The sequence below is a fragment of the Sylvia atricapilla genome, chromosome 3 (genome assembly GCF_009819655.1).
Source record: "Sylvia atricapilla isolate bSylAtr1 chromosome 3, bSylAtr1.pri, whole genome shotgun sequence".
Taxonomy (NCBI): domain Eukaryota; kingdom Metazoa; phylum Chordata; class Aves; order Passeriformes; family Sylviidae; genus Sylvia; species Sylvia atricapilla.
Window position 1 is genome coordinate 86,278,713 of NC_089142.1, and position 18,647 is coordinate 86,297,359.

At 44.0% G+C, this 18,647-nt stretch overlaps 1 protein-coding gene across 1 annotated transcript; it reads left to right on the plus strand.

Annotated features, from left to right (window-relative positions):
- The first annotated feature begins 1,197 nt into the window (after window positions 1-1,197).
- Window positions 1,198-14,279, plus strand: CALM2 (calmodulin 2). The gene is made up of 6 exons (XM_066316051.1): window positions 1,198-1,347; window positions 5,556-5,586; window positions 10,575-10,718; window positions 10,793-10,899; window positions 11,771-11,906; window positions 13,366-14,279. The coding sequence occupies exons 1-6, from the start codon at window positions 1,345-1,347 to the stop codon at window positions 13,392-13,394; spliced, it is 450 nt and encodes a 149-aa protein (XP_066172148.1). The 5' UTR covers window positions 1,198-1,344; the 3' UTR covers window positions 13,395-14,279.
- Window positions 14,280-18,647: the final 4,368 nt, after the last annotated feature.

Consider the following 18,647-nt stretch of genomic DNA (forward strand, 5'->3'; position numbering starts at 1 on the left):
CAAAGTTTAATAATGTGCTTATGGTCCCAAATATGAGTTGTTGTGGGTTTCACAGGACAGGTAGATCTGCTGTCACTAGACTCAGCCAATATTGCAGTTCTCTGTTGAATTATCTTTGAAAATACATGTGCAAGTTTGAAAATTGCAACTGGAGCCATTTGTCCAAATGCACCTTATAGAAAATCCATTTAAGAATCCAGATTTTAGCTCAGAATTGCTGGCCACCTGTCCTTAGGTACAGGAGTAGGGCATATGTGATTCCTAACAGGGGAAATGGCGGAGGAACAGGAAAAATATCTAATTGAAGAGGTTTAGGTTGGACATGCGAAGAATTTCTGCACAGAAAGGGAGGTTAGACACTGGAATGGGCTGCCCAGGGAGGTGGGCGAGTCACCATCTCTGGAGGTGTTTAAGGAAACACTGGATGTGGCACTCGGTGCCACGGTCCAGTTACATGGTGGTGTTCGGTCACGGGCTGGACTCGATGATCTCAGAGATCTTTTCCAACCTAATCGATTCTGTGAAATCTGTTCTTTTAAACAACGCTACCAAGCGACGAAGCATCTCTTAGCTTGCAGCGCGATGGGAATTTTTCTGGACTGCGCCGGATGCAGAGAGAGTCTCATTTGGTAACTCTGTGTGGGTGAGGCTTTCCGGAGCACAGCACGGCGGTGACGGCTGGAAAGGCTGTGGCAAACGCGGTGCCGGGGCCGCGGCAGCAGGCAGTGGCCCGGCGGCAGCAGGCAGTGGCCCGGCGGCAGCGGCGGGGCTGCGGGGCCGCTCCGGCCCTCACGCACTGCGGGCGGGGGGAGGGGCGCCCGCCTTCCCGGCCCAGAGTGTGCATGTCCGAGTGACGCATTGCAGGTACGAACCCACCAATCAGCGCCCTCCTTACGGAGTCCCCACACTCCTCGGCATTTTTTTCCTAAAATCCTCTTCCGCCCAGAGAAATAGTCCCTAGCGTCGGTCCCCGCCCCCCCTTTCTACCTCCCCCCCACCCTTCTCCCCGCCGTTTTACAAGCGTCGCTTTCCCCTGTTTCCCGCACCTCCCTCCTTCCTGCGCCGGGGCTCAGGGGTAGAAGGAGCGGCACTCGTGGTGCGGGGTGCCCTGGCGAGGAGGGCGCGAAGAGCCGGGACTCGTTTCGCAATTCGGTTCACGGTCGGGGGAAGGGGAGGGGGGAGGGAGCGGCGCGGAGCGATCCGGGCGGTGAGGCGGTTTATGAGGCGCCGCCGGCGGGCGGGTAGGACTCAGTGTGAGGCGAGCCGTACAGCGGGCAGGTCACACAGCGTGCGCCCCGTGCAGCCCTCAGCTCCCACCACACCCCGCAGCCAGGCCGGGCCACCATGGTGAGTCCCTGGGCACGGGGCAGCTGTGGGGTTTGGCGGGCGCTGCTGCGGTGCGGCGTGGAGGGAGGGGGGCGGCTGACTTCGGGGCGGTGGGGGGCGGGGGGGGAGGGGGGGTTGGCTGCTGTGGGGCGAGGTCTCCTGCAGAAAGGTGTGGGGAGGGATGGAATTGTCCCTCGCCGCTGCCGGCGGGCTCCGGCTGGGGCGGAGGGTCCCGCTCGGAGGCGCCGTTTGCGTGGGAGGAAGTGGTGGCGGCGGGTCCCGCCCGGGTCCCTTTCCCGCCCTGGGGCGTTGGTGCGGATTCAAATCCAAACGGCCCCTGGGTCGGCGGGAGCGCCGTGAGGCGGCGCCGGGCGTTGCCGTGGGGCAGCGGCGGATAGCGGTCCCTCCTGGGAGGGGACCCGCGGTCTTGGGAGGAGGGGGGAAAGGAGCTTGCCACGATGGCACCAGCTCTGCTTTCTTATCGCTTCCTCCCTCCCTGCTCTCGGCATGTGCGGCTGAATGGGGCTCAGTGAGGCAGCCTGAGTTGTCCGGCTCGCTAGCGAGGTGTGCTGCGCCTGGTCATAATAATGCACTGCGGAGCCCTGCAGCTTCTGAGCAGCATGATGATGAGGGGCAGGCTGTGCCTCACTGCACCATCGCCCTCCTCGCTAGACCTGTTGTCAGCTCGCGTTAGAGCCCCTGTCGATTCCATGGTAGCGCCATGCTGTTGGTGGCTCTGTTGGACAAGGGATTATTTGTGTGTGGGGGGGTGGTTTTAACAATTTTTGCTTCCCGTTTTGGTCATTGCGGAGGACAGTCTTGCGGTTTTACCATTACTAGCGATGCGTTTAGAATTGTAATCCACTGTTGAAATAAAATGCGTTTTGTGAAATCGGAGAATGGTTTCAAATTCAGTCTAAGGGATAGGATGTGACTTTAGCGTTTGTTCTTTTTTAAACAAAACAAGTGGATATGGAGAAACATACTAAAAGGAGCAATTCTGTTGCAAAAGCAGCACCAGTGACCACTTAGTGCTGTCTCTGCATTAAGAGAAGATGCAGTCGGATGGAGTTCTCTTTTCATTCATTATATTCTTCTTAGGAATCAAATGACTGTCAGCTCATCATATCTGATGTAAACGGTGGCTACTTAAAATCTGGGTTTTTCTGAAATGCTGTCTCTGGGCAAGGAACTGTGGTGAATAGAAGCCTGAATTTATTCCTTAGCTTGAATTGTGAACTTGTACACCAAGCAATCCATAAAGCAGGGGAAAAAAAACCCCAATGAATGTAGCAGCGAAAGACTTTCTGCATTTAGTCATCATCTGTACAGAACCAAAAATGGAGTATCTTCCACCAAGGTCTGAGTAAAAATGGGTGTGTCCAGGAGGCACAGTGACACTTTGAATGTGGTTATAGTTCATCTTGACAGAGCAGACTGGCTCAACCTGTGACTGCCCAATGTTGCCCATGCTAGATAGGACACAATGATTTGCTCCCAAAACAAGCTAACCCACCACAAACCTGATGTAGTCTAGTGTGGTGGTTGTTCTTTAGTTAATCCACCAGAACAAAAGTGCCCCTTCAGATCCGATGCCTGCGAAGTGCAGCGAGGAGCCAGGTTTGAGAGGGAAGCCGTGTCACCTGCGCTGCCGTTCGCCGGTGGCTCCAGTGGCAGGTTCGGCAGCGCTGTGGAGGAGCTCCCAGCCCGGTCACTGCGGAGCGGCCGCTGTACTGGAGCACTACCTCTAGAGGCTGCGTGTGCCGCGGGAACGGCTCCGCGGGTTTCTTGGGAGGTTTGGAGTCTTTGTCAGGCCCTCGGCGCAGGCTGGGGGCGGGGGATGGGAGCCGTTGCAGGGAAAATGAAAAGTGCTGCAATGTGAATCACGGAGAGCCGCGTCCAAGCTGTGATGGCATCAAAGGAGGGCTCCGGGTGGGTCCGGGCCGCAGGAAAGGGCTCGGCAGACCTGCAGCACGGGCCCCTCACAGTCACCGTGTAAGCGCCCGCCCTGGAAGTCGCGCTGCGCTGGGGAAGGTGTGCGCTCCATCACGTGTGTGGTGCGCCAGGATCAGGAACTCCGGGAGGCCCCTCCAGGAAGGCCACAGTGGCCTGTAAGCGGCAGGCACGGATCCAGGCTGATAGCCCTCCACCTGGGTGGCAGGGGAGGCAGGGAGCTGGCAGCCTCACTGGCTCCGCCTTTTACTGCTGTTGCGCAGCAGTGCCTGCAGAGCCCAGCACTGCAGAGTACAGATGGTGTTTGTTCAACCTTGCCCCACCTCCCCACTTATCTTTCAACTGCTCCGTACCTGTGCCTTCTAATACGCTTTGTGCTCTCCTCAAACACTGTACCTCTTACAGGTATTGTCAGAGGCCATCCAAATTCATGGCTAGGATGTGTTAAGTTGCTGGAAGAGTTTCTCTTTATAAAGAAGAAAGACCTTGGGAATGCTTAACAACTTACATACTGCTATGTCATGTCTCCATATAAAATGGTTTATATAAAACAGTATGTGACTCCACTTGATAACCCATAAGTATTGACCTAAATAAACTAGGTTCTTACTGCTTAAATCTGATCTACAGTTTTCTGTGGATTAAATGTCTTATGGAAATGTAGCACATCATTCTCTTCACTCAGACAATAAAAATGTAAATAGCATGCAAAGGTATGAGTCTGTGTTAATGATATTCTCCAGACAGGTGAAAATCTGTTAGGCATCTAAGTGACCAGCAGAACACTTCCATCCCAGAGCTTAGATCTGAATTGGTTCTGTTCTCAGCCGTGCTGCTGCCATGTTAGTCTTGTTCAACAAAAAGTGGGACCTGCATGGGACATGAACCTGTAGCTGCCAATACCTGTTGGCTGCTGCTTTAGGAGTCCCTCAGTTGCGAGGTGAGCCCCAGGCAGTGTGTGGCCTTTACCTCGGGCTGTTGCTGCGCTGTGTGCACCGAGCGCTTGGTCAGCAGTTCTGCTCCAGCAGCCATCCTCACCTCTGTTACAGGAACAATGCAGCAGCTGGCAACCTGAAAGTTGGCCTGCAGTATAAAAATGTAATTCACATTGAAATTTGCCATGTAAAAATGGACAGGTATTGTAAAGCCACTTTTCTAAGTCTTTCCCTGGCAGGTGCTGATGTGTAGAGAGACTTTGGTGGGCATAGTTAATGATGGAAAATTTTTCAGTCTGTATTGCTGTAATTACAGGAAAGTTGCTGCTTAAATGGCCACAACAGTAACAAAGCTGAAAAAGCAGTGGTGAATTTCAGCAGTGGATATATCTTTTCTGTATTTTAGTGGTTTTTACTCTTCAGTAAAGGGTTCAAGAAGCTTCCCTGAAGGAAGTGTGTTACCTTGTTACTGCAACTCAGCTCATGCTGTCCAGAATTTGTTTAAATAATCAGCTGATTTGAGAACCTTAAGAGTATTTCCACAGTCCTCAAACATCTTGGTGTTCTTTCAAGAGCAAAGTTCATTTTGGGTTTGGCCTGAAAGACTGAGGGTTTTCATTGCTATCAAATCTAATGGACTCAAAACCGGTGAGAGAGGAAAATGGGATATAAACTGGAGCTTATCTAACTGATACAGAAATTGTCTAAGATCACAGAGCCTTTCTCTAGTGTCCCTGTTACTTTGTGATGACCGACTCAATGTAGACAATGGTCTGAAAAAAGTGTAGACAGCTCTGTGCGACTGAAATGACCACTTTGGACTGAAGCTGGTATCTTGTCTTGTAAAGCCAGGTCTTGGACATGAAGCTTCATGTTAATCAGGGGATGATTTAATTCTATTGAAGACTATATTTTTGTGATTTTAGCTAGACTGCCTTAAATTTGGCATTTGGAGATTACTGCTGCATTACTGAGACCCAGAGTGCTTAGTGTTGGAGCTGAAGCTGGCAGTATGCTGTGTGAATGAGTTTTTAAAACTGGTCTGTGGTTTTAAAGGGCCTTGTGTGCCTTGAGCCTGCTGCCACTGCTTGGGTTATTGATTGATCCACGTGGTAATCTGTTACTTGGCTGTATGGGATATTGCAGGGTCTGGGAAGGATGACAGGCTGCCAGTTCTTACTTAGCATGCAAGCCTGATGACTTTTGAGCTTTATTTGAGCTATTTCAGAATGCTGCAGATCAGTTTTGAATGAAGAGAGCTGCCTCTGAGGCCTCTACAAGTCTGTCTTACTTTGCCTTGAACTTTTGCTACAACTATAATCATTTTCTCTTTCATTGCAGGCTGATCAACTGACAGAAGAGCAGATTGCAGGTGAGGTTTTTTGTGTTGTGTTGCTACTCCTACTTGACCTGGCACATTTCTTAATCCAGGGACAGTCTGTGTTACACAAGATATTTATCTTTCTTAGATACTCAAGTAGTATGGTGGAATGTTTTGTCACCTAGTTTTTAAAGGTTTATCTACTATAAAAGCACCATAGATATAATGAATTACAGTTATGTAGTTAATACAGTTAAACAATCCTCACAGCCTTTCTGGCTGGTACACTGGGGATTATTCTCTCGTGACTACAGAACTGTCCCAAGTGCAGACTGAAAGGGGGGTGGGGCACGGGGGATGGCAGCAAAGCTGCTGAAGGCTTGGAATCTGCAGTGCTTTTTTAACAGAAGGCAAAAATAATTTACTTTGCTGTCTCCTGCCAGCAGAGATGTTTGAGTGGTTCTTGTTGGTGACAGCAGGGACTGGCTTCATGATGACAACTCTTGATATTCCATATTTGGAACTGTATTGTGTACTTGGACACAAGTGTTGTGTGTGTGCTGTTCTGATGGTCTGGCACTTGCTCTGAAATGCTTAAATAAATATGCATCTGTTATATCTTGGTCCTGGCCCCCTGGCAGTGGGTTATGTGCACTGACAGCAGGCTGCTCATGGCAGAAACTTGTGGTTATCATGTCGGCTGCTCATGCAGGCTGCACAAACTCACCTGTCTCGCTGCTCTCAGTAGACTGATCTTAACTTCAGTCATAGGTGGGGCTTGAAGCTGGTCTTACAGAATTCATCTTTGCCACAGACATTCAAGTACTTCATGGTTTTGATCTGACAAGTGTATAGTATTAATACTAGAAAGTCTTAATGTGCATAACTGTCATGTGAAATTATTTTAGAGGATATTAGGTTTCTGCTAATCTAATAATGCCAGGTCAAGCATAAAAGGAATGGCCTCTGAGATGCTATTTAACTATGGTGTAGCTCTTGAAGACACTGTATTAAACAGAAGTGCTGGTTTGTTTTTGCCATAATTGCCAAATCTGAAGTGTAAGAACATTCTTATGTAGCTTTTAGACTTTAGGAGATTGCTTTTACTCAAAGGAGACTAATTATGGTTTTGTGGCAAGTCCTTAGTGTATTTACTTGTTGCCATGGCACTGCCTTATGAGTAAGCACAAGCCAAATTTAGTTCAACTTCAGGGTGGTGTTGTGTGTGGCGCTTTTTTTTTTTTTTTTTTTTTTGGGAAAGTGGCCTGCATAGTGTAGGGGTTTTGTGATCAGTTTAGTTAGAGCAGGCTTTATCAGTTGTCACTACTGTCTTTCCAATAATGGTTCATTGTTTCAGTTGTTCATTGTAGGAGCTTTATTAGTTGATGTAGCTGATTATGGAATATAAACAGGAAGCTTATTAACACTACCTTGGGATTAGTGTGAATTTTAGCTGTTCAGTAGTGGTGATGTAGTCCTCAGAGGTAAAAGTAAGAATTGATGAGCCTGTTGTACTGGAATAGAGGCTTTCAGCTGCATGGAAGGAATACAAGTCTATCTTAGCAGCCAGTGTAAAATGGCCTGCCGCTTTCAGGGCAGCTCTGATGTTTTGTTAAGCAAATGCATTTGTAAGTAAACCATGAACCTCAGATGTGAAGACGTAAGCCCGCTGGTGGTGTGTGAAGGAAGCATTCTCAGTACTGCTTAGGAAAGGTTCCAGCTGCTTAGTTTTGTTGTTGAAGGCCAGTGGTCTTGCATGGGAAGACTCTTAGAGGTACAGTTTTAATGTTTTACAGAGACTGGCTTGAAAAACTTGAGCTACCACCATTCTAATTGAGCTTCCCTGGAGATACAAAGCTTTTGGTTTGAAGGCAGATGCAGGAAATGGTACTGCAAGGTAGAGACAACATTACCTTACCTTAAATAGTAGACCAGATTACTTCAAGCAGCCACTTCCCCAGGGCTTAAATTCTTCCCCCTCTGTTGTGAAGCAACAATACCCAGTTGTTAAAGGTTCCAGATGGCATTTCCTGTGTAACGCATGGATATTGTATAGGAGCATGGATATTGTGTAGGACTGACGCTTCTTGCCAGTGTAGGTAGGGTTGAAAACCTTCCCAGGTTTTGTTCATGTTGGAAGACTGATACTGAAAGCCAAGTAGCTCCAGAATGTGAATAGTGGCTGCAGTTTCATTCTGTAAGGATTGAAGTTGCTAAGTCAAGTGGCTCTCCTTTAGGTTAAGTGTTGTATTACAGAGGTAACAGGGTCAGTACCACCTGTGTGGCTGGATGGGAGAGCAGCCTGAAGATGCTTTTGCCTCCAAGCTGGTCTAGTGAGCTGTCCTCCCCCTGGACTTCAGAGTTCTGCATGGGCTCTGTGCACAACAGGCCTACAGGTGTTCACTGTCCTGTTCCTTTAGTATGCTGTGCTTCTCTGCTGGACATTTGACTGCAGTGGTGATTTAAAATTGGTCATAGGAGAAATAGGCATGTTAAAGTGTGAGGTCCTGGTGAAGAGAGCAATTGACATTGTCCTATAAAAGTTGCAGACATAGCTGGCTAAACTGCAGAGGAGTGGATATGGTAGTTCTGGTTCACTGAACATACTCGGTCAGTGGAGTCTGCCACTTCATTTGAAAAGGTGGTATGGTGCACAGATGCATCAGAAGCTGTGGTTAAAAAAAACAACATTTTGAGCTCAGTTGTTAGAGTTCACATTGTTGGATTAGCTTGTCTTTCATGGAGCTTGGCGGTAGTCTTTTTCTTGTGGTGCAGGATGCTTTTTAGAAGGGTGGAAAGGCTGAAACCTCATTGCCTTAGAAGAGAGTTTTCATTTGCAGTTTGGTGTGGAGAAGTGTGAAATAAAGAGGATTTGCTTTACATGCTGTATGGAGTCAAGGTGTTTTAAGTGTGCAAGGTATGTTTTATAACCTTGTGTTGCAGGATGCCAGGATTGAGTTGCTCACTTAACTTCAGTATTTCATAGATGCCTTCACTAGCCATGGCTGCAAATCCTCCAAAGCTATACAAGCTTGTTCTAGTCGGAGCTGCATCTGTGTAGGTTGTTACTCCTTTGTTCTAATTACTGGAGGTGGTTCCTAGAAGTGTTTAGAGGGGTGTTTTAGTGGTGTTCTTAGCTTGGTTCAGCATTTCAAACAGGAATATGCTGCTAATCTTCAACTTGCTTTATATTCTTTATGATTTATAGCTGGTTGCTTCTTAGCCTATTGCAGCCTTGAGTAAAAGAAAGGGTCAAGTTGTCCTGTGAATCGTTCCTTCCAAGTGTTGAGAAGGCACCACTAGAATGTCCATCTTGTAGAAAGCAAGTCTTTGAATTTTGTGTAAGAATTGTTACGCTTTTTTGGCAGGGTCACTGGAGTAGTGTGAAGTCTGCCTCAGGTTTGGGTTAGTGGTGGTTGACTTTCACATGAAGAATGAAGTGGTTAACAGCTAAACGTTTTGAGTAACACTTGACTCTTCATGAAGATGCAACTTTCCAGTTTTGAGATTCTTCCATGATAGTCTGTGAACTTCTCTACTAGGATTGACCCAGAAGCTTTTTCTTCCCTGGTGTGAGAGTCTAGTCCTAAGAAACCTGTTTGTTGCTTCCAAGACAACTGAGACTAGCCCTGCAAAGACCATTTGGAAGGAATTGTAGGTGCAGATTATATCTGCTTGTTTCTGCTTTGTGATTTGTACATACTTACTTGAAACTGTCTCTGCTGGTCCTGTGGTAGCCTTGCTCTGATTCTCATGGGCTAAACAGTGGGGGTTGGCTCTTGGAACACTTCAGACTGTTAAATGTAGAAGGGTAGTGGGTTTTTTTCCTGGATGGGATTTGACCGTGACTCTGGTGTTGTAGCTGCATTCATGAACTATAAAAAAACGTATTTGTGTAGTTGCCAGTTTAGGCTCACCTCAAGGGTTTCAGAGTATGAAGTAAGGCTTCATTCAGGTCATGTGAAAACACAACTTTTATTGTGACTAATTCTGGTCTGGGAAACCCACCATCTGGAAAGCTGGCTGCATGGAAATGTTGAAAAAACCCTTTCTTGGAAGTATTTCTGATGCAGGAGTACTTTGGGACGGGTTGTCCAGAGCCATGATCTCAGATGGATGGAAGGCTTGTAAAGGGATGTGAAGTCTTCAAGGGAATAGATAAGATGCTTGTGCTTGACTCTGTCATGAGTGTGAGCTACCACAGTGCAGTGAGCTAGTTGAAGGTCTGTGGCCAAAGACAGATGGCATGGATTAAAACCAACTCCATTTTTGGACTGGACAATTAAACATGTTATGCTTGTATTAATGTTCCTGGCTACAGTACAGCCATTGTAGGGGGTTAAGAGGTAATGTAAGAAACACAGCACAGCAGTGTTGGAACTAGTCAGAAACATTTCTGTGCAGGCTGTTTCAGGATGCAGTAGGGCTGAAGCAGTTTTGTAAGCAGCTTCTCAGGAGTGAAGACTCCAGTGACTTTCCTCCTTGAACAATTGTGGTCGCGTAAATCGTTCAGACATCTGTGTCCAGCGGAAGTGGCTTATATTGAGAAACTTGGGTGTACTTGGGTCTGATTATACCTTCTTTGGTTGACTCATCTCCTCTATTAGTAAGAAAAGTGCTATTAAGCTGTAGCATATGTATTTTTAAAGTACCATTTTCAGTTTTCTCATAGCAGTCCCATATTGTTTTATTTTGAGATGCAGTTCCTACCAAGGATGTTGATCATTGTAGTTGCAGATAGCTATTTCAGCTCCATATTAGGAATCCTTATTCAAGACAGAGTAACAAACATCTGAGTAAATGGATGACCTTCCATATTAATTTAGGTCAATGTGGTTGATCAGTAGACTGGTGGGTGTGTTTTCAGATGCTGATGCTGCCATATTGGCTTTGCAATTATAGCAGGCTGAACAGGATACCAAAGTTTCCTAAAAGATTGAAATCAAATTTTGTAACTTGCAACAATCAGTAGCAATGAAATATTTGACTATTAAAATTTCAAAGCTTAAGGGATTAACTTTTTTTTTTGTTTTGTACAGAATTCAAAGAAGCTTTTTCACTATTTGACAAGGATGGTGATGGTACTATAACTACAAAGGAGTTGGGGACAGTGATGAGATCACTTGGTCAAAACCCCACAGAAGCAGAGCTACAGGATATGATCAATGAAGTAGATGCTGATGGTAAGGACTTTACTAATAAATAATTTAATAAAGTGCCTGAACCATGTTTTTCTAACAAAGTAATTATCTTTCAGGCAACGGCACAATTGACTTTCCAGAGTTTCTGACAATGATGGCAAGAAAAATGAAAGACACAGATAGTGAAGAAGAAATTAGAGAAGCGTTCCGTGTCTTTGACAAGGTACTGCAACGTTTACCTGGAATATTTCTGTGAAGAAAACTCTGTCTGATTGTAAAGTGCTTTCTCAGATCTGAGGGATGTCTGCAGTCCTGTCACAGAGAGCCTCTAGGTTGGCTAGTCACCCTAAAGCTCCATCTGCTCTGGTTGTATGGGAAAGTCAAATGAGTTGTCAGGATAATGATGAGTGACACAATATAAAGTACTGCTTGCTGTGGTACTGAAATACCTGCAGATGACTGGCAGGAAATTGCTTTAAGTATTTAAGATGTTAATTGTTTTCAGTCTTTGATGTAGTCTTTGCTAAGTAAATGGCTGAAAGAGTCTAAAGTTACTCAGCATACTTAAGATGCCCCTTGGAGCCGAAAGCATTATGTGAGGTGCCTTGGGGGGTGGGGAGGAAAACATGAATGGAATTAGTATACACCAGTACTTCAATATTCAGTGTCCCAACTAGTACTGGAATATGTAAGTGTCATCTCTGAAAGCCTTGTGGCTTTATGCTGGACTCCCATGAAACAGGCAGATCAGATAAGTAGCTTCTGTTCTAAGAAATCCCCACTTGATCCACAGTGACATGATTTAATAGGCACTCAACACCTAAGAAGTTGCAAAAGGTGCCAGTTGCATGGTTTGTGGTTTAAAAATATGTCAGAATAGGACAGTCAAAGACCAAGATAATACCACAATGTCCAAAGACATTGGACAATGCTGAAGATAGGCTTACAGCTCTCATTTACCTTGTGCAAATGCTAGTGGTTAAGGCTATGTTAACTTCTTAACGTTCAATTTGCTCTACAATGTTCCCAAGTTTTATAGTTAAGTCATTAGGCCTTAGGCCAGTCTATTCCAATGTTCCTTCTCCTCCTCCCAGGATGGTAATGGTTACATTAGTGCTGCAGAACTCCGTCATGTGATGACAAATCTGGGGGAGAAGCTAACAGATGAAGAAGTTGATGAAATGATTAGGGAAGCAGACATTGATGGTGATGGTCAAGTAAACTATGAAGGTAAGGAGTTGTTAATTGGTTCTTTTTGTGTAGTACTTCTGCTTGTTCTTGTGTGGGTGCTGATAGCCGTGCCAAGTTTAAACAGGGCAGTGTTCAGACAAGTTCATCTGAACACATGGTGTTCCTTTAAGCTAATGTTCAATTAGTATGTACATAGTGTACCTCTCAATGGGTTTAAGTTTGAGTGTTATTGCTGCCTTTGTGCCAAAGGCAAAAAAGGACTATTCAGCTATACAGTATCAGAATTAACTTCCTAACTCTAATGATGTCTAATGACCATTAGAATAAATAAGTTGTCAGAGATGTTCACATTCTGTTTGTGCTGTTCTGTTCACCTAATGCATGTAGATCTGACTGTAGGATGTCACTCACTTGTCATGAATTCTTTTAAAATTACTTACTAATCAAAAGGTTAAAGCCTCTGAAATATACAGAAATTTCAAGACCTTCAGAAGGAATTTTAAATACATTTATTTCGCATAAATCAGCTGCAACAGTAAATTTTTTGTTTCTTCCTTTCTTCCTGACATTGAACCGTAAATTAAGTCATGCGAGCAGGAGTTCCTTTAGACAGTTGTTTGCAGCTGAGACATGCTAAGCTTGTTTGCATTTTGACTTTTTGAACATGTTATTATATCTAGGGTATTTTCAGATAATACCTGTGCTGTTTCTGAGATGTAGATAATGCTTCCCTTTGAGGCCTTTTTGGTTGTGGCCTATGGGTATGCAGACATCTGTGAGGGAAAAGGCATTTTTATGTACAAGGCTGCTGCTTCATTGCTGTGTTTCTGAGTAGGCTGTTCAGAGACTGGCACTGGACGGAGTCTGTGTCCGTGTTGTTTCCAGTTGCTCTTCCAAAACTTGAGCAACCAGTTAACTCCTTTTAGGTACCGGGTTTCCTGTCACTATTGTACCTGAAACCATGTTTCAGCAAGAGGAATGAAGAATCCTGTTTTGTGGGTTCTAACTTTAAATGGTTTATGACTAAGCATTGAATCAGTTGCTTAAAGCCAGCCAGGCAAAATAAAACAGTAAGACTTAAACTATTCTGCTCTGGAAATTAAAAGCTCAAACTAAACACAATGTCTTGCCTGTGTGCTGACTTAGTTGACTGTCAGTGCAGTGCGATTTGTACCGATCTTTTAGTCATTCTTGGATATCTTGTCCCCATCTGTAAGTCCGTGGGCATAGGACCCTGTAATCCTTTGTCTTGGAAGTAAGGCTGTTCCCCAGTTCAGTGAGAGACCAACTTCTATGGAAAAGTAACAGCCTTTTGCCATTAAAAAAGGAGTTTAGGTGTGATCAGTGGAAAAGGGGACTGTCTTGAAGATGCTTTTTTGAATGTAACTGAAAGTGTCATTTTGAAACAGTGTTCAGCACTAGTAAGGCCACTTCTCAGATCTTGCAATTCAGATTTTTTTTTCCTTCAAATAACTCATGCAACTCTTTCCTTTTACAGAGTTTGTACAAATGATGACAGCGAAGTGAAGACGTTGTACAGAATGTGTTAAATTTCTTGTACAAAATTGTTTATTTGCCTTTTCTCTGTTTGTAACTTATCTGTAAAAGGTTTTTCCCTTACTGTCAAAAGATTATGCATGTATAGTAATTAGAAGGCCATTCCTCCATGTTTTTCTCCTTTATCTTACTGTCATTGTTCTGATTTTTGGAAAATTGATCGAAGTAACAAATGTTGCATGTGGCTTACTCTGGATATTTAAGCCCTTCTGCACATCTAAAGTTAGATGAAATTGGTTAACTGAGGGAACATCTGGATTGTCTATTAAAAAAGTAGCTTTCTATAGCAAACTTAGGTATGACTAATGTGACAAGTTACATAAAGTAAGCTAGGATTTACCATGCATTAGCTGTCCCTTAGTTACAGCAACATGCTGGTTCCAGTTCTCAAGTATATAGGAGTTTTTTCTATAGGAGTTTTTCCCCTTGCTGTGATGGGTGGATAAGGACTTTTGGAGCTTAACTGCAGGAGAAAATTACGTGAATAGGGTACATCATGTGGCTAATGCACTGTAAAAGTCATTCTCCTAGCTTACTTCACAGTAACTTGTTTGTGGCCATACCTGTAACATGTTGTTGAAATGTGGAGTCTTAACGTTGTAGACGATTGACAGTCAACAATATGAAACTTAAGTTGCACTAATGCAAAACGGGTGATTTATCCAGGTACTCGTACACAAGTTTTTTTTGTACTGCTGGTCCTGTGCCAGAAAACATTTTCTCCTCTTGTTACTATGCTTTTTAAACTTTGTTTAGCCACTTATTTTCAAAACAAAATCTGCTTATGGCACGATTTGCCTCAAATCCATTCCAAGTTGTATATTTGTTTTCCAATAAAAAATTACAATTTACCCATACTGTTTCAATGTATCCTTGAATTATTTACAGGAATTGTTCAATGCAGTTGCTGCTCTGTGTTTCAGTATGTAGCAGTTTGGTTTGCTTATGCAATGGATTGGCTGTCTTAAAATAGCTTGGAAGGTGAAAACTTAGTCCTTAAACTCTGGCCCTTAATAGTATTGTTGACTTGAAGAAGCTTTCTTACTAGTAGTTTAAAATGTATTTTACAGTCTTGTGTGGAGCTTGGTGCTTCAATAAACTTACCGTAGTGACTGGCTATGCCCACTATATGTAGACATTGTGAACTGGATGTTGACCTAGTTCAATAGTTGACCTAAAATTAAAATTCCTTGTTCGGACAACTAAACCTGTTTGCTTTCTTTTAATTATTTTGGAGTTTATTCCCTGTCAGCTGCTACATTGGGGTAACTTAGTCTCACACTTGGGCTTTCCTGAAACTGCCGTGTCTGAGTTGCCGTTCAGTTTGCAGTCTGCTCAAAATAAAGAAGGAAAACATTCTCTCCCTCATTTGTTATTGAGCATGATTGTGCTTCTGGCACTCATTTTTTGTCAAGGTTTAAATTTTTTTTAAAGTGGAAGATAAACCTGATTTCTACCGAGGACAAGTCCCAGAACTCAAAAGAATGTCAGAGGCTGCTCATGCCCAGTTCCTCTCTACTCTCCTGGCAACTCTCCTGCCTTGACTGTACATGTGCTGCATGGTTATCTTGTTTGGGGATCCTGCTGGCCTTTAAACAAAGCACTGGCCCCTGCTTCTGGGTACCCTCACTGGTCCCAGCTGAGCAGTTACCTAATGTTTTAAGACTGTTCCAATCATCTTTGATGTATTTATAATTGTGGTGAGCATCTAAAATTAGGACAGCTGTTCAATCTGAATTCAGGAACACTTAATCAAGTGTTTATGGTCACTGATCTTAAAGCTCTGCTCTCTGAGGACTATGAACAGCTCTTTTGATTTTCCAGAGGAAGCTTGTCAAAAGTGTTTCAATAGCCAGCATCAGAATTCCTTAGAGCTGTTCTTTGTGTGCTGGCAGTCTGATTTAGGAAGCTTATGCAGTCTGAGTTTCCTAGCAGTTAATTTTGTAGAAGGCAAATCCTAAGTAATCGAACAAGACTTCCTAACCAGTCTTCATCCTGTGCTCTGAGAGCTAGGGGGCAAGACATCCTTAGGATGGCGCAGGTTGAGGAGAATTTTACTGAACCATCAGAACAACCACTTGAGATTGTCAATTGCTGGAGTATTGGAAGTCTCATTTTTATAGGTAAGTAATGCAAACAGGGAAATGACAAGAAGTTTTGGTTTCGCCAGTCTGGTGCCTTGAATTTCAGTAGGCTGGGAATCACACTTAACCCATTCAGCCTTCTGCTACAGCTCAGCATGCATGTGGAGACATCTGAGGTGAAAAGGGAAGGACCTTCTCCACGGGGATATCATGATACTCCAATATTCTGACTTAGAAGGGAACCCACCAGGATCATGAAAGACTGCCTTAGCCAAGAGAATTGCCTTTGGCAAGATGAACGTGTGAGGAGGCCACTTTTATTTACAGTCACTTTAGCTTCTCCCTGCTTGGGGTGTTTTAGTCTCAGCAATCAATGCTGGTTTCGTTTAGGGTGAGTGTCCATGTTGCTGTTATGTAAATGAAATGCCTGATTTCTAGGTCATTAAATGAAGTCTTGCAGCCCTGTTTACTTAATTCTTCAACTGCAGGATGGGAGTGGTAGATTTCAGTACTTTCTCCTAATGGAAGAATGTCTTCTGACATACAGTAAGTCAAGTGTGGTGGAAGCTAATGGCACTGATCCTGAACCTTTTGGCTGAGGTGTGCTTGCGGGTGCTCTTGCAATTGTGAAACAGGCCTTGGGTCACTCGGTGTTTTTTGGATATGTGTGCGTGTAGGAACACTGACATTTCAAGTTCAGCTTCTGATAGTTTTACAAGAGACAATCCATCATCCTGTCAAATAGGGTGGAGGTTCTCATGTTGTGTTCCCAGCTAAAACAAAAGCCTTTGTGTCAGTGCAGTAAAACAGCTGGTGGTGTTTTAGTCCAAACGGGACATTGAGATGGGAGATCTTGGGTCCAAAGAATTCTCCCTTACTGTGTAGGCCTAGGGAGATATCCTACTGATCCCTGATGGGAGGGAGTGCGACAGCCAGGTTAATCTTAGTGCCACTGGCAGGGGGAAATGGGCAAAGATCTGAAAATACTCTCTTTGGACAGGAGAAAACACTTCTTTTGCAGTAGGCGGTGAAACAGATGTGGGATCTCTGCAGATTCAAAACCCATCTGATGATGTGCTGGGCAAATGTCTTCAGCAGATCCTGCTTTGAGCAGGGAATTGGACTCTGTGATCTCAAAGAGGTTTGTGCCAAGCTAAATGATTCCCAGAAGTGTCCCTGCTAGCTTCCTGGGCTTACTGCTGTGTCCAATGGTACCTTCATAAGGTGATCCTTCCAGTGAAGGAGCATGAACAGTTGTGTGCCACAGCCTGGTAAGTTTTGGAGTAGGTCTCTCAGCTCATCCTAGTAGTGTTAAGGAATCATCAGTGTCATAAGACACTGCCTCAAGGTTGTAAGGTGAGCAGTCCTGAAAAAGCTTCCCATAATCACTTGTGGCTGTGGAGTTTTGACGGGGGAAATACATGGCTGGATGAGGAATAGTGGTTGCTGGTCAATTTGCGGCCTGTTAGGATAACATTTAATAAATTAATGATAGCTAATGGCTAAAGGAGAAGGTTAGGGAGGATTAAGGGCCTGCTAATAAGATCAGTCTTATTATTTGGGTGATACTATAGCTTAGAAGGTAGATGAGCAGGAACTGCAGGAGTGCAGCTGAAGGCTCTCAGGGCTGCGGCTGCTGCTCTGGCGGAGGAGGCTGCTCTCAGAAATTGTTCACCACCAACCCAGGCATGATGAGTAGTAAAATTACTGCTTTCCTGCATTTATGTGTGTCACTTCTATGACTATACTCTGTGTGTTGGACTCAGTCCAGCTAAGAGAGAAACTGGCTTACTAACTGTTGAGTAACTAAGGGGAGTTCCCATAATATCCTTGCTGGCCATTTCCAGTGAGGGTGGGTGGGAAATACTAGAGACGCTTGAAAATTTCTCTTTCAAATACTGCTTTTAAAAATGGCTTTTCTACGGAAGTCTTCATGCCATAATGGACAATTAAGGAAATTCAATTTTTTAAATAAAACTTTTCAGTTAAAAACATTCAGCTCCATAAAACTTCTGTAAAATGGAGTCTTGAAAAGTAATCTCTCTTTTACCTTTTTTTTTTAACCTATAAGAATAGTAGGTTTTTTGAGATGGCAATGCATATTAATATTCTGGGGAATGCAATGTGAGTATAAAGAAAAAAATGTCACCTTCAACCAAAAGGGACAGTTCTGGAACTTGTGTACTACATTTCATACCTGTGCTTAACAGAACCTTGGAAAGGAGATTAAATGATCTTTGGGACAAAGAATTGATGGAGAATTTGAGATATCTCTTCTATTTATACCTACCTTTATCATTTGTATGGATTTGTGATTGGAATGAGGAGGACTAGCTTATATGTGCTCCAATTTCTGGTTTTGAAAAAAAGTTCTCTCCTACAAGAATAGATACAGCTTGTCAGGTTATCTATTCATTCTGTTTTTGAATAATTCAGTTGTTGATAGCTGTGTATACAGTAAAAAAAGGAGGGTTTTAGGACTTAGTCTAAGTTTGTGAAGCAAACACAGAATTTACTGGAGTAGGGATGGGGACCTCTAGTTGTCCAGTTTCCAATAAGGACAAGTCTGATACCATAGCGTCATCTTTGGATGGTGTAGAATAGCAGTTTTGAAATGGTGGACTCTCTTCTAGCTGCTCCTTAGACAAATAATTCCTATGGCTTTTTCATATAAGAACTATGGAGAAGAGAGCATTTATTTCAGCACCCTGAACTTGGGAGTCCTGAGATACTGTTCAAGAAATGGTGCAAAGATCAACTGTGACACCTTCAGACACAGAAGATTTAGTAAAGATAACTTTAACAGCAATAGCCTAAAGATGAGGCATATTCCCTGCACAACTCTGGTTGGGTGATGTGACAATAACTCCTGATGACATTATTGAGAGTTTCAGCTTCAGGCTGTTGAAGAATGGGTCTGCTTTTTACTGGGCACTGTATGTATGCAGAGTAGCAGATAGTTCCTGCTCTCTTGCCTGCCATTCAAACAACGATGTCATGCAGTGTTCTGTAGTGACTGCACTGATACTCGGCTTTTATAGGAGGAGCTGAGCAGGAAATTGTAGTGAAAAAATTAGATGGAAAAGAAAGGAGGAGAAAGAATATAAATTAGGAGAATAGCATGAGAGGAAGACAAAAG